The 15,218-nt window shown below is 38.2% G+C and overlaps 2 protein-coding genes across 10 annotated transcripts in view; one reads left to right on the forward strand and one right to left on the reverse strand.

The window, feature by feature from the left end:
- The window catches only part of PRKN (parkin RBR E3 ubiquitin protein ligase), a 1,390,810-nt gene extending 1,383,737 nt beyond the window's left edge, over positions 1-7,073 (reverse strand). For 3 of the 5 annotated variants that reach the window (XM_055269111.2, XM_055269055.2, XM_055269039.2), the window contains exon 1: positions 6,867-6,972. In XM_055269111.2, the coding sequence (XP_055125086.1) occupies positions 6,867-6,873 (7 nt within the window). In that variant the 5' untranslated portion in view covers positions 6,874-6,972. Of the gene's footprint in view, positions 1-352; positions 4,985-6,866; positions 6,973-7,014 lie in introns of those variants that run through there. The other 2 variants (XM_055269069.2, XM_055269079.2) reach the window with 2 other exon arrangements.
- Positions 6,959-15,218, forward strand: part of PACRG (parkin coregulated) — a 579,878-nt gene continuing 571,618 nt past the window's right edge. For all 5 annotated transcript variants that reach the window (XR_010117108.1, XM_063623395.1, XM_055269133.2 and 2 more), the window contains exon 1: positions 6,959-7,598. Coding sequence is in view for 4 of the 5 variants with exons in the window: in XM_063623395.1 (XP_063479465.1) it covers positions 7,443-7,598 (156 nt within the window). In the remaining variant the exon portion in view is untranslated. The remainder of the gene's footprint in view (positions 7,599-15,218) is intronic.

The raw sequence follows: 15,218 nt of genomic DNA on the forward strand, positions 1-15,218 counted from the left end.
ACGTATATGAGTTATGCAGCTATCTAAGAGGAAGAAACTCTGCACTATTCTGGGTGACACAGTATCCACAGCTCTGATAACATTGTTCTCTCCACACAGAGAAGAAACTATAAATAGAACCCTAAGCATCATGTTCCACATATCAAAGAAGGAGAGAGACACTATTTTTGGAATACAAATACACTTAAAGCTTTAGTAACATGAAATAAAACACCTGTCAATGAGAGACATTAATCTATTCTACAGAAATAAGAACTTTTTAAAAAGAAATACGGCCCTTAATCAGAGATGATGTAATGACATATCGAATCAATGTCACCACCCTGAGAAAAGCCATCTACTGCACAATTACCCTGCCATTCTCAGTCGAAGACTGTCCTCTGTTAACACTTTATCTGGACCTCTTTCCTTTGTTTTATGGAATGAGTTTATAGACGCTTGTTCTTCGTAACTAGTGATTTCAAGTATTCTGTTTTATCTAAGAAGTACAACGAAGGTCATGAGAAGTCCTCTATTAACACTTTATCTGGACTTGTTGGCATTAGTGTAACTATTTTCTACAATGTTCTATTTCATAACTTTCTATTACTGCCATAGACATCTTTCTAAAATACAACCTGTTCATAATGCTCTTTTGTAGATAACAGTTCAGTGACTCCTCCCTATCACCAACTTTAAACCCACCTCCTTGACAAAGCTTATCTGGTGTGCCTCCCAGCCTCACCAGATATCTTTCATTCTATTCTCTTCTCTCCCCTCCATGCCTGTGTAGAAGGCCGCCTTCACCTAATTAACTCCTACTTGTCCTGCAGGACAACTGGAATGGCTCCACTGGGAAACAGTTGGATCTTCCAAGCTCTATAGGCTGAGTTTTCCAGTACTTCCTTGTATAAACCTGTATCATGATACCCACCTTTCAGGTTTGTAAATCTTTACTTTTCTGTACCCCTCCTAGACTATGAACAAGGACCTGATGAAGGGTAGTTACTAAAATGTTGGCTGACTCTAAAGGAGGTGCTAATTGCCTCATACTGAAAAGAGGGTGAGAGGTGACATGGAAAATTTCATATAAAGTTGGTGCCATTGGAATTGGATCTTGAATGATGAACAGTAGTTTTCGGATGTACAACAGAAAGGGCATTCAGATCAATGAGAATCACATGAGCAAAAGAAACATGAAAAATCACGTGTTGCAGGCATGTGTGTGTGTGCTGATACGTACATACATCTTTCTAATTACTCTTCTTCTGTAGTGGTGAAGGTGGAATCTATACCACCAATATAAGCCTAATCAGCCCAACTAGGCCACAAACTCATTGGGAAGAAATGGTCATTTCTATGTACCTTCCCCACAGGCAATATATAGACATATACAACCTATGTGTACCCACCCCTACCCAGCACCACCTAATACATATGGTATAAAGAAATGACACTGAAATAATAATCATAAATACCTATTCATTCAAGGAAAAAAGGTTTTTATTTGGTGAAAAACAGACATTTGAGTTAACCTGTTAAGAGTCCTAGGTAATTAGGAAATTACTGGGGGAAAAGAATCCTATTACTGTAATTCCTTTTAACCAAGATTCTATCCTACAGGATGAAGTAAATAAGCCAGGGAGGTGAGCTGCAACATAAATCAGCCGACTGTCACATAAGTCTCTTTAATATTACAAAATTGAGGGAGAGAAACCATTCAGATTACTACGAAGAAACATTTAAAATGAGCTCATTAAATGCAAATTAAAACAGAAACATTGAATAAGCACTGGGCTACAATTAAAGGCTGAAGAAACAGCAGGTAAGAAACAATTTTCATTGATCAAAGAACTAAAAGCTAACAGAATAAAGTATTTTGCATTAAAACTGCTTTCATGAATATGAAGCATTTCGAAGTAAGAACTCTTTTTTTTTGCATTTTTCAAAGAAGCTTTGGAGGTAGGAATGGATTTACATATCTTAATAAAAGTACTTTCATTGTATCATTTTCAGGCAATAAAACTATGAGGTTTCAAAAAATGCAGACTTCAAAAACATCCTCAGAAATAGGGCCAAAATTGTAAAGGGCAAAGGGTCATTTTAAAGCCTCTGGATCCAAGGAAGAACTATTATATAATTACATAAAATCTTCTATGCAAAACTTTAGTAGAGCCTATTTTTGACACAATTTTACCTCATCATAAACAGAAGCTTTGGGGTACTTAGGCATAGAGCTGGTTTTCATCAGCTTATCAAAATGGCAGGACAAAGGGCAGTACACAGTATATCCAACTAGAAATATAAATTGAGACTTTAACATTCACTGCACACAAGCTTGAAAACAAATATGCAGATGTACAGGCAAATGGTGAAGTCGGAATGTACATTCCTGATAGCAAGGGACTTTTTCTGTTGTGTTCCCTCGTTTCCCTGGCACCTAGAGCAGTTAAGGGTACACAGCAGGTGCTGGAATCACTGGATCTGCTTTCGCAAAACTAATACATTATAAGATGAGAATGGGAAGTTTTCTTCTAAATTAATTTGAAAAGTTAAAAGATACTGTTTTTCATCTGTCAAGAGGGCAAAAACAAAAAATATCTGATGGCACATGGGAGGAAATGGGCACTCTTATACACACTGAAAGGGAGGGCAGGGCCACCAAGGACAGTTGCACAGCTTGTACACTGAAAGGTGCTACACCTAGGGTGAGAGAGAGGTGGGGGACTGGAGATCCAGGAGGCGTTCTGCTAGTGAAAGCTGAGTCAGTCTGGGGAAGGACGTCTTTTGGTAATTTTCAGCCCACAGGGGCAGGGCAGCTCTTTACTACCATGTTGTATTAGTGGAGGCTTTGGATAGGCTTGTAAAATACGGCAACTTATTTTAGAAAAATTTTGAAATACCTAGGAAAATGTAAAATCTACAAACTCTTTAACTCAAATTGTCATACAATTTTTATTTTACATCTATGCTTACATGTGCAAGTAAAAAGATATGGCCACAAACACTTCTGACAACAGTTGTCTGTAAACCTAATGAGTGCTTATTTGTTGGTAAATATTTTCATAATTAGTGTATCCTATAAAAGACTAGGCAGGAATCACTGTGGAGTGGATCTGGACATGCAGATATGTAAATTCTCAAAGAGATGCTAAGTGAAACAAGGTATAGAAGAGACTATGTTCCAATGAATGGTTTTTGTCAATCAAAAATCTTCTTAAAAGTCTAAGACACTGAATGTGTATTTCAATACTGACAACCTTGTTGTATATATAACCATGCACTCTAACATTTGCTGTTACTCAAATACCTAAATCCAGTTCTACAGAACATTTAGAACATACCACAAATATCACCACTAACATTCCATTTTAAAGACAAAGAATTGCTCATTTTTTAAAAAGTCAAAATATACTTTCAATAGAGGTACCAAAAATTACATTTTTCTAAGTTGAATTCTTTTAAGCTTTTCTATTCTGCTTTATATCATCCTGAAGTCCTTCTCCACACTTTCCATAAAGGCACAATTTTTAACCGACTTCAATTAAATTATGTTTCTGTAGCTGCCTGGGTCAGGGCATTCAACATATCAATCACAATCCAGGTGGGAAATGTAAGTACTTTTGAAACAGTCCTCATGCCAATAAGGGAATCTTCGCTTTTGAGAAAGTAAAAGGAAGGTACATTTCATTAGCAGTGACGTCACAGTCAGTTGTTTACTCCTAGTCTACCAGGAAACCCATCTTTACGTTTCTCCTTAAAGTAAGCCAGGATTTAAATAAAGTGGCAGAATATTATTCGCATTAAGGTTAAGGCGGGAAATTAAAGAACAATAAAATTAAAAAGGAAGAGAAATACGTTTTCCTGTTTTAGGCTAACTTGTCCCAGAAGCAGCAACAGGCACAGCCCAGACCCAGGAAAAGTCTTGATAATATTATCTAATGTGCTCTGGAGACTCTCCCAGCACTCCCTCAACACAGGGAGAAGAAAAACAAATTTTCCCTTGTTTTATAGAATGAGTTTATAGACTCTGGTTCTCTGTAACTAGTGATTTCAAGTATTCTGTTTTATCTAAGAAGTGCAACTAAGGTCATGAGAAGCCTGAGTAGGCCTGAACTACAGCTGCCTGTGCACCATAGTGAAGGTTATAGGATAAGCCTGTGCCCAGGCAAACCTAGATAACGAACATCTGGGTTGCTTGGCAATGGTCATGTGCAATTCTGTCTTTGTCCTGCCTCTGTATCCCTGCTTTCACGCCACTGTAAACTTGCTTCAAGCTAGCCCACCCCCTATGTGAAGTGTGTATAAAAGTCAAGTACTGTCTTTATTCTGGGCCCAGTCTTTTGGACGTGAGTCAGCTGGGCCTGAGTACACTCAATAAAGATTCTCCTGTTCCAACCTGAGGTCTCTCTCGTCCTCCTGAATCCGGCAACAAGGTGAGTGTAAAAGTTAGAGAAAGCGTAGGCCTAAAAGGAGCAAGCTTTGAGAAGCACTCTTACCTTTAACAGAAAATCCCAGAAACATACTATTTACATTTTGATCTCCAACTGATCACTGGATAGTCTATAATGTCTTTCCTGGCTCTGAATTTTTGTCACAAAAACAAAAAACCCATCACTCCAAGGCTTCCTTTTAATGGTTTTCACTTTCACCTACCTTTAGCACTGTTCACCACACCCAAATCCCAAACTGACCATTCAGATGTTTACTGAAATGTGGCTAATGAGGCTGGGCGTGGTGGCTCACGCCTGTTAATCCCAGCACTTTCGGAGGCGAATGCGGGAGGATTGCTTGAGCCCAGGAGTTTGAGACTAGCCTGGGCAACGTGATGAAACTCCATCTCTACAAAAACTCAAAAAAAAAATCGGCAGGCATGGTGGCACACAACCGTAGTCACAGCTACTCAGGAGGCTGAGATGGAAGGATCACTTGAGCCCAGGAGTTGGAGGCTGCAGTGAGCTGTGATGGTGCCACTGCAGTACGGCCTGAGTGACAGTGCCAGAACCTGTCTCAAAAACAGGAAAAAAAAAAAAAAAAGAAGACGTGTGTCTAATTTCAGAATTAGGCAATGCAACTAGATGAATAATTTATTGCACATTGTCCATGATCTTATATGTAAGGCACATTTCCTAGGGAAAGCGGGCGTGGATTTAATCATTTATGTTGTACTGCACACTTATTTGCACTATGTAAAACAATGGCTGGAGTGAGAGAAAGAACACTTTTAAAAACCAACCTTATATTCTCCATGTCATTACCAGTAATTGATAACTGTTTAATCATCAACTCCAAAGATATTTCTTCCTTATTGGAAGAATTCCAGATAAAACAGAACTGTCCAAACAACACTTCATCCTAATAAAGTTATTTATATAATCACTTATTAGGTAATAATTTATAACTGAGTAATGTTCTTCAGATCTTAAGTGCCTGTCTTCATATAGCTTTACAATAAGTTTCTCTTAAAATTATCTGTGCACTAGATTAAGTTAAATTAAAATAAAATTATTTAACTGTCTTCAAAATAAGGTATAGGCTATTTTCCTCCTGTGGACTACTGACAGCACGGATATTGGAAAATCTCTTCTACTTGGCTTTCTGATTCAGTTCAAACTTGTGCTTGCAAGTGAATCTTACGTAAATGTCACTTAAAGGGCTCAAGAAGACTTATAAAAAATATTTTTTTTCGTAATTTAACTTTCAAGTCATTCACCAAAAGTCAGACCATGCCAGAAAGGGAAGTTGGACAACATTCTTGTTTTACCACAGAGACAAAGACAATGCCAATTAGCTGGCTTGATTCTCCCACTGATGGGCAGAATGTTTACATTTTAACAATAACTTCATAAATAAAAACAAATGTAAGAAGTGTTTTCAGTGCATAAAGATCCTATATTTTATAAATCCACCTCTCATCTTTCTTCTGGACAGACCACATCTGACTTCGAACGTACTAACTGCAATCAAAAGTGTTTTGTAAGGGACCCTCCTCAGGAATTAGCCCTAAACAAGCTCACTAAACCCTCCATACGTAACCTGGAGAAACCTCTACAATAATGAAACCCCATACAGCACTGTTTTTTAAACATATGGTGCATTTCCATTAATTTTCAGGGATAGCCCCTAAAGTAACTTTTGGCTCAACAACCCTGGAAGAGAGGACCTTTGCTCATCTTACACATCAAGTGTTCACGAACAACTCTGATGCCACTAAGTTTCGTTCACAAAATTGCACCTCGGTCGTTCTGTGTTTTACAATAAAAAAAAAAAAAAAAAAGGTTATTTTGCAAAAGGCAATAGATGTAATCTTAGCTACTATTTACTCTTTTTTCTTTCATCTCAGCCCTCCAACAAGAAGTTTAAAAGGAAACACCCGAGGGAGCAAGAAGTTTAGATCCATCTGGAGGAGTTTCTGTGGAGCCAGCCACCCTCACCAGGTGCCTTCCATTAGAGTTTAATGCTTTGCTGGGGTTTCCTGAAAGAGCCCCACAGAGAGTGGGTCTCGATGGGTCCTGAACCGCACGACAACCGGCCAGGGACCCGAAGGCGAGGGGCGGCGGCGGGGCGAAGGCTTCGGCACCCCACACGGTACGGGGGACCGCGAGCGAGGAGCGGGGGTGCGGGGCCGCCTGGCGTCCCCGGCGAGGCGGTCTTCATGGAAACGCTCAGAGCAGGGGCGGGCGAGGGCTTGGAACGCACACACTGGGGCCCCGGACCCGCGTCGCTGAGCTGGGGAGCCCGGCGGCGCGGGCCAGGGACGGCACGGGCACTTTGGCCCCGTTATTGACAGTTAGCACCGGGGGTCCTGGTCGGCCGAGGCGGGGCGTGGCGCCACACCGGGGCGCGGGGCGGCGCAGAGAGGCTGTACCTGGCAGGTACCCACGTACCTATCATGGTCACTGGGCAGGTGGCGGCTGCAGGCCAGGAAGGGGCCTAGGCGCGCAGCGACGCCAACCTGCGCCTCCCACCAGCGGCTCTCCTGGGTTAAATCCTCCAAGCCTCCCCGCCCACGCGCCCGGCCCTAGAAATACGCACGCGCAGAGGGTACGCAGCCCAGGGCCTGCTGGGAGTCGTAGTTTTAACGCGTAGTTTCTCCTCACGCCTCCTGCCTCCAGCCCCACACCGCCGCCCTTTCCGGCTTCAGGCCTAGGAATCTTACGACACCGGGGGGCGGGGCTATGCGCCGGCAGTGTTGACCAGTCGCTTAGCAACCGAGAGGCTTACTTTTGGAAGCTTGTTACCGCTCTAGCCACGGTCCTGCCCTCTTCCCGCCACGCCCCTCCCCTAAACTCCCTTCACCTAGGAGCTGCCAAACATCTGGATCAACCTGGGCACTACGAGGGGTTGAATTTCTACCATTAACGCGCCTTTTGACATTTTTTTCCCGACCTCCTGCTCACATGCGTAAAACCCACTGAATCTTTTACTACACTTTTTATGAGAACAAGACATTTTCTAGGAAGATGGTGGCAGAAAAAGAGACCCTGAGCTTAAACAAATGCCCAGACAAGATGCCGAAGAGGACCAAGCTGCTGGCCCAACAGCCGCTCCCGGTGCACCAGCCTCACTCCCTGGTTTCTGAGGGCTTCACAGTCAAAGCCATGATGAAAAACTCAGTCGTAAGTGATCTTCCTGAATTAAATGCACTCGCTCCGAATCAGGGGACACGAGATTTACAGAGGTTGGCCAGCCCTAGGATGGACTCTGAGCCCATGTCCTGGGTGGTCTTTGCCAAAAATGGCAATTACTTGGCAAGTAGCAGACGGTGCCCCACAGTGTGTGGGGGGCAGGCTAGGTTGTTAGAATCTTGGGCAAGTGATATACTCTGCCCAATTATAAGCACCTTCCTGATAACTCATGGTTTCTGGACCGCCCAAAATTACTCTTAAGCTATTTACACGGGAAAAAAGGTCCCCTTTACTTACTAATTCCTAACTAGCCCCACTCAGCAAAGGGCCTTATAGAAGGTGAGTTCTTAGAAATCATAAACTCTTGCAAAATTTAACATGAGCTGGTGTACAACTGGGAACATAAACTCATTAAATAATCTGTAATGAGAAATTTCTTCTCTTCAACCTAGGAAATTTTAGAATATCCTAGCATTTATTACTCTAACAACACTTGTCTCTTACAAAATGATGTCATCTTGTTAGAGTACTGAAAGCCACCTTAATATGAACACTGTTTCCTGACAGGCCTTTTAAGATGATGCGCTTTAAACAATACAAGCTTTAGCTCATATATCTCTGCTACTAATACAATTCATATTTCATCTCTATTATTTGTAGTAATAAAAATAAAATATTCTAAGTATCATTAGAGAAAAAAGATTAAAAATATATACAAATATTTTATCTGTCTGCATGATAGTATATATTTTTTAAACCTTCCTATTTGTTAAATAGCTTTACACTTGGTATGCTAAGGCAGATTTTGCTACTGAGTAAGCACCTGTTTGGGAATGAGGCATTAAATAATAAAGGCAGCTTTCAAATTTGTATAATTTACACCCTAGGAAGATCTGAGTTATTACATGGCAATTCATTATGTTAAATGAATAGTGTTGTTTTCCAGTGTCACATTATTTCCTTTGCTTACAGGTTGCAAACCTTATAACTTATTCCTAAATGACATACTTAAAATACATGAATGAAACAGATTACCTATAGACCTCCAGGCCAGGTTCCCATGTGGCTATGCAAAACGATATCCTAATTATTGGGAAGTGTGTCAGGTGATTTACAGTAGTTAAAATTCTTGGAAATAGACTAAAATTCTGCTTGTTGTAACTAATTCTTTTTCATGGAATTTCACATAAATTGGTTCTCCTAGGAGTAAAGATGATGCATTCATCAGCAATATCATAACCATTCAGGTTAATCATTTAGTTTTTCTTCTACACAATATTTACAATTTTGGTGTTTTTTAATGTTATACTTTAATATCACAATTTTTTTTTTTTACTGGTTGGGGTTCTTTTCTGTTTTTTCCTAAACCTGTATTCATAATTCTCGTATCATATTAATTCTTTAATATAATCTTACACCTAAAGAGATAGTTCTGCAAAATCTGATGTTTCTGTATTGCCAAATGTAATAAGTATGCCTACATGACTTAAAAAAAACATTGATTATGAAGCAGGCTTCTTTTAAACAACTTATTTGAGATCCATTATCTTCTCTTTTTATGTTCTAAGGGAAAATCTTGTACTAGCAATACCTCTCTTGCCATTGGAAATCATAATTCTTAAATGCAAACATTATTTATCCATTCATCTATTTATTCAGTCAACAACTCTCTCTCTCTCTCTCTTTTTTTTTTTTTTTTTTTATACCCAATGCTTGTTTAGCACAGTTCTGGGGATTTGGGATTAGCAAAGCAAAGTCCTTGCCCTTGGTACTCCGAGGAAAACCAAAATAACAACATTCAAAACTTGATAAAAGAAAGCTAGACAATACTGTTTATACAAAATAACAGGAAATAAAAATTTTCAATTTCATAACCAATATTTACATTTCACCATTTTTATCTTTATCAGTATAGACTTCTCAGCATTATAAGGTGAAAATATCCTCATCTCTTTCTGAAGGTGTATTTTCATTCCGGATATGTATGACAATTTCCAGCATTTCTTAATTGCAACCTCATGCTCCAAGAGCCAACACCCTCCAAACCACTTTTTCAGTTAGATAAGTCACCATTCCAATGCTCTTCCACATAAAACATGAAGAATTGTGTATATCATAAGGAGTTATACAGAGACTCCTGATATTTCTTTGAGTGCAATAGTGATACAAGTACATGAACTTGATCATAAATATGTTTCATCAAATGGGCTGTGCAAGCAGAAATGCTTATTTAAACAATCTGGATATGAGAGTGCAAAATTATTGAAAAAATAATGATAAATGTAAATGGCAAAATTTTTAAAATCTCAATGTCAAATATTGTTCTTCAATAGAAAGTAGACTTTGTTTCCATGAAATTTTTGTTGCATTCTATAAGAAAACAGCATCACATAAGTCCTGCAATCAAATAATATTCAAATTCACATTTTTATAGTGCTTGCCTATAAAGAGATATAAGAGATACACAACTTGAAGATTTCATAGTTCATTTTCCTTTTAAAGGTCTTGTTTGGGGTGCGATAGAGCCCATGACCAGAAACTAGTAACCCAGTATTTTGTTGTCTTCATCTTGTCAGATACTTTCTGTGCTGAACAAGCTTATCATGAAGCAAGGTAGAAAATCGACCCGGGGTTATGGTGACAGAGAAGTTGATTTCAGACTAAGCTTTCTATTACAGCTTTCCTTTTCAAAAGACTATAGATGCTTTATGCTCAAAGTTTAGGGAAATGGAATAAATAATTTTTTTAATATTAAAGATTGAGTATTCCTATTCCAAAAGTCTGAAACCTGAAATGGTCCAAAATACAAAACTTTTTGAGTGCTGACATTACACTCAAAGAAAACTCTCTTTTGAGCATTTTGGATTCAGATTTTCAAAACTGGCATGACCATCAGTATATAATACAGATATAGTCAGCTCTTTGTACAGATTCTGCCTCCATGGATTCAACTAACCTTGGATTGAAATGTTTGGGATAAAAATTTTATCTGTATTGAACACGTACAGACATTTTTTTTTTTTAGTCATTATTCCCTAAACAATAGAGCATAGCAGCTATTTACAGAGCGTTTATATTGTTTTAGATATTATAAGGAATATAGACATGATTTAAAGTATATAGGTAGAAATGTATAGGTTATATACAAATACTATGCCATGTTATATCAGGGACTTGAGCATCTGCAGATTTTGGTATCTGCAGGAGGTCCTGGAATCTATTCCTCATGGAGACTGAGGGACGACTGTATTCCAAATTTGAACAAAAAACAAAAACAAATCCAAAACACTTCTGGTCCCAAGCATTTCAGATAAGGGATAGTTCAACCTATACTTTACATGTATAGTGTGTTTTATATTTACCAGTCATGTGCTCATTTAACACATAGTGGTAATCATCAATATTTATAAATTATATATTAAAATATTAATTTGGCTGCTATAACACAGACCAAATAACAATAGCTTAATTAAGATGGAAGTTGTTTCTTTCATAATAGAGTTTCAAGTTTGTAGGCAATCCCAGGAGGTTGGGCAGCATTTCCCCGTGAGGCAGGTGCAGAGGTGTAGGAGCGTGTTTGTTTTTTGCATCCTGTAAAATGACACCTGAGACAAGGTGGGCTCAAGACCACCAGGGTCAAATACCTGCCCTCAAGAGGGAGGAAAGTGGAAGCAGAGAGCTTCCCATTTTGTGCATGACCCAGACACAGCACCCCACTTTCATTCTCATCCAACTGGCCAGAACCCAGTAATAAATACACCTACATTTTCCCTTTTTGCAAAAGCCTGTGAAAGCTTGACCCATGAAGCAACTCCCAAGCCCACATACCTGTCTCCTCAGGAAAAGGATGAAGGAAGCTATGTAATTCCAAAAGGGCATCATCTCCAACACCTACTTCAGGTGGAGGAGAGAAAAATGGGTATGGAGCAATCTGCAAGAATGAGGCAGGAAGAAATGAAGAGCAAACAGCTTCATTATGAGGGCATGTCCCAGAAACAGCAATCCTCACTCCTGCTCAAATCCATTGCCAAAACCTAGTCTTATGGCCACAGCTAGTTGCAAGAGACATGTAGTCTTTAACTTGTAGCTCTGTGTCCAGCTCAAACTCACAATGTTTTATTACTGTAGCCAAGGAATATTGGGGAATACTTAGAAGTGTCTAGCTCCAGTGCTAAATGGCTACATTATTAGTGAAGAAAAGGAGAGAGACAAGTAAAATAATTACAATACAAATAAACAGATGTCTCTGTTAGAGAAGTACTAATGATGAAGGGACCAAGTGGTGATGAACTAATAGGGGACCTCATCACCTTTTGTCTAGGTTTGTACAATATCATCCATCTATCAATTGGTTGACTCCCTCAATCAATTATCAGTACAATTACACTAATCTTTCCGGTACAATGTTCTGCTGCTATTACTTTTCAGAGCTTTTGGAGCTTCCCAATTCTTATAGAAAAAAAGTCAAGATACTTCCCCAGGGCCAGCAAGGTCTTCTGTGATCTAATCCCACTCTGTGTTTTAAAATTTCATCTCCCACTGTTCTCATTTGCTTCAGTCAATCTGAACCCAGGAAATAAACTCGTATTCTTTATTTTTGTGTTTCTGTTTATGTTGTTCCCTTTGCTCGAACACTCTTCTCCCTACATATCTGCATATACAAATTCATTCTATCGTCAGGTAACACATATCTATTGATCACAGACTACGTGTAAAGCACTGTTTTAAATGCTAGGAATTTAGCAGTCAGCAAAAGACAGAACACATGCTGTCAAGAAGCTTATATTTTTGTGGCCAGCAAAATGCCCACTGCTTTAAGAAGACTTCTTTAATTCTCCCTTCCTGTCACCCACATAGAAAGTTATCCTTTATTCATTGTGTTCTACTTTGTATTATGGTCATTTCTGCTCATGTTTTATCTCCTTATGTAAATTCTCTGTGAGGGGAGTATCCACATCTAAGTCATTTTTTAATCTTAACCAGAACCTAACAGTATATTCAATAAATATTTGATGAATGAAGGAAAGCAATTCTACCCTTTCTTCTTATCTCATATTCTCCTACTTTCTTGTTATAATTGTTATTTGTCTCTATTTTGAATTTTTTTAAGCCGTCCTCTCTAATTGTGGAGCCCAGAAGCTCCCTTTAAAACTCGAGAAGGCCGAATCACAGCATTCGTCACCTCAACCCCTCAGGTGGCTCCCTGCCTCACTCAGAGTAAAAGCTAAGGTTCCTCTACTGGGAAGGCCCTGTGTGATCTGCCCACCCTTGCTGCTTTATGCAAATCTGTTGGCCCTGCCTCCAGAACTCATTTAGTGCCACGCCTTTGCCCTTCCTGTTTCCTTTGCCTGAAATGCATTTTACCCTGTGTGTACTCATCTCTTGATGCTTCAAATTTCTGTTTAAAAATTAGCTATTTAGTGAGCCCCTTCCTGACCACTCTATTTTAAACTTCAGACCCTTAACAATCCCTTCCATCCCTGCTCCAGCACTCCCATCTCCCTTCCCTGTTTTATATTTTTCCCTCTAATATTAATTTAGTTGAGCCTGTGTTTTTCTTCTACCAGAGAGTAAGCCCCCAAAGGGCAGGAAGTTGGTTTATTTCACCTATTGCTGCATCCTCACCTCAAGAAAAATTTATGGCACATAGTAGCTGCTATTTATCTTATTTTGATCATTGAATTAATGAAAGACTATATTTTATACTATAATTAGACAATCATCTTCAAATTAGTGGTTTCAAAGAAAATGCCAGTGATGTTATATAGATATGAAATCTAGAAATGAGAATAATTTGCAACTGTTTTGTGCAGTATTATAAAAGTTATACATGTTCATTGAAAAAAGTTGAAGTGGTTTGGCTTAGAAAAGCTTTTTCATGTCTAAGATGATGAGAAAAAATTTAGTCTTTTTTTCCTTGATTCTGTTTTACTTTTAATTTTTTATTTTGAAAGTTTGCTTCACCTTAAATCATTTTGATTTTGGAAGGTATAAATTTTGACTTATTTTCCCTAAATGGCCAGAGAATTGTTACATAACCCTTTATATACTTAATTATATCAAATGTCTTCCTATCAAATTTAGGAATTCCTATCCAATTTAAATAATATATCAGTGCTATGTTTTTATTATTTCAAGTAACTTTGTTAATGATTGATTACTTAATGTCATATATTTATTCTTTCATATATAATAGGGCTAGTCATTTTCATTCTATTTGGCTTTTCCAACCAATCTTATGAAAAGGCAGGGCAGACTGTGTTTTTCCACTTAATGTATAAATCTCAAACAATTTAATATTTTGTGGTTGTTTAGAGATACTTATTAAAGGATAGAGCAGGGACTGGAACCTAGATTTCTAGGTTTTTCTTACAACAGTTCTCTCACATATTGTAAGTGAATCACTTGGTGAATATCAAACCAAACACACTGATGCAACCAACACCCAGATCCAGAAATATTGCCGACACCAAAAACCTCATCTGTCTCTTTCTAGTCACTACCCAACATACCCACATGGTAACCTTCTTCTGACTTTGGCCAACAGACTAGTTTCACCTATTTTTGCACTTCTATACATGGGATCACAAAGTATGTAATTGTTTTGTGTCCAGTTTCTTTCATCAACATTCTGTTTGTGAGATTCACCCACATTATTGCATACAACTATAGTTGTAAATAAATCCTTCATGTTTATTCCTGTCTAGTATTTTCTTGGATATACCATAATTTATTTATCCATCGCTTTCTCGATGGGTATCTGTGTGACCTCCAATTTAGAACTGTTACAAACAGCACTGCTAGGAAAATTTTTACACTTTTTTTGGAGAACATATCTACGCATGACCAAGGACATATTTCTGGGAGTGGAATTGCTGGACCCTAAGTCATGCATGTTTGGCTTTAGTAACTAAACTAAAGCTGTTTTCCCAATTGATTTTTCAAATTTAAACTCTTTCCAGCGCTATATGAGAGTGCCGTTTGTGGTACAGTCTCACCAATAATTAATATTTTCTTCATTTTGCATTGTAAGTATTCCCGTAGGTATGTAATGTTATATCCTTGTCATTTGAATATTAATTTTATTGTGACTAATGAAGTTAACAACTTCTTCAGATATTTATTGTCCATTTGGATATGCTCTTTATTGAAGTGTCTTTTTAAGACTTTTGACCGTTTTACTCTTGGCTTGATTTGGTTTATTTGTAGTACTTTTTTCCATCTATATTCTAAATGATATGAGGCACTTGTCTAGTATTGTATGTATTGCAACTACAGTTACCCACTCTGTGAGTTTCCTTTCCATTCTCAATAGTGGCTTTTATTGCTCTTTTTAAAGTTACATACTTTGTGAAGAAAAATGATTACCTCAAACATATTTGTGTATTTCTTCATAATGTGTTCCTGAACCAGTTTCAACTAGCTCACAGTGAAATACATATACATTAAGATACATGACTTGGAAAATAAATTGGAGTGATTGGAAATGAAATAGAATAAACAACAATGAAATAATAAAATAAAATGTAATTAAAGTAGAAAGCTTGGGCTCAAGGAAAGAAGCATCAATTTTGTCATTCATAAGAGTCAGTATATTTATCAATGGATGTT

The sequence above is a fragment of the Symphalangus syndactylus genome, chromosome 2 (assembly GCF_028878055.3).
Source record: "Symphalangus syndactylus isolate Jambi chromosome 2, NHGRI_mSymSyn1-v2.1_pri, whole genome shotgun sequence".
In the NCBI taxonomy this organism is placed as follows: Eukaryota; Metazoa; Chordata; class Mammalia; order Primates; family Hylobatidae; genus Symphalangus; species Symphalangus syndactylus.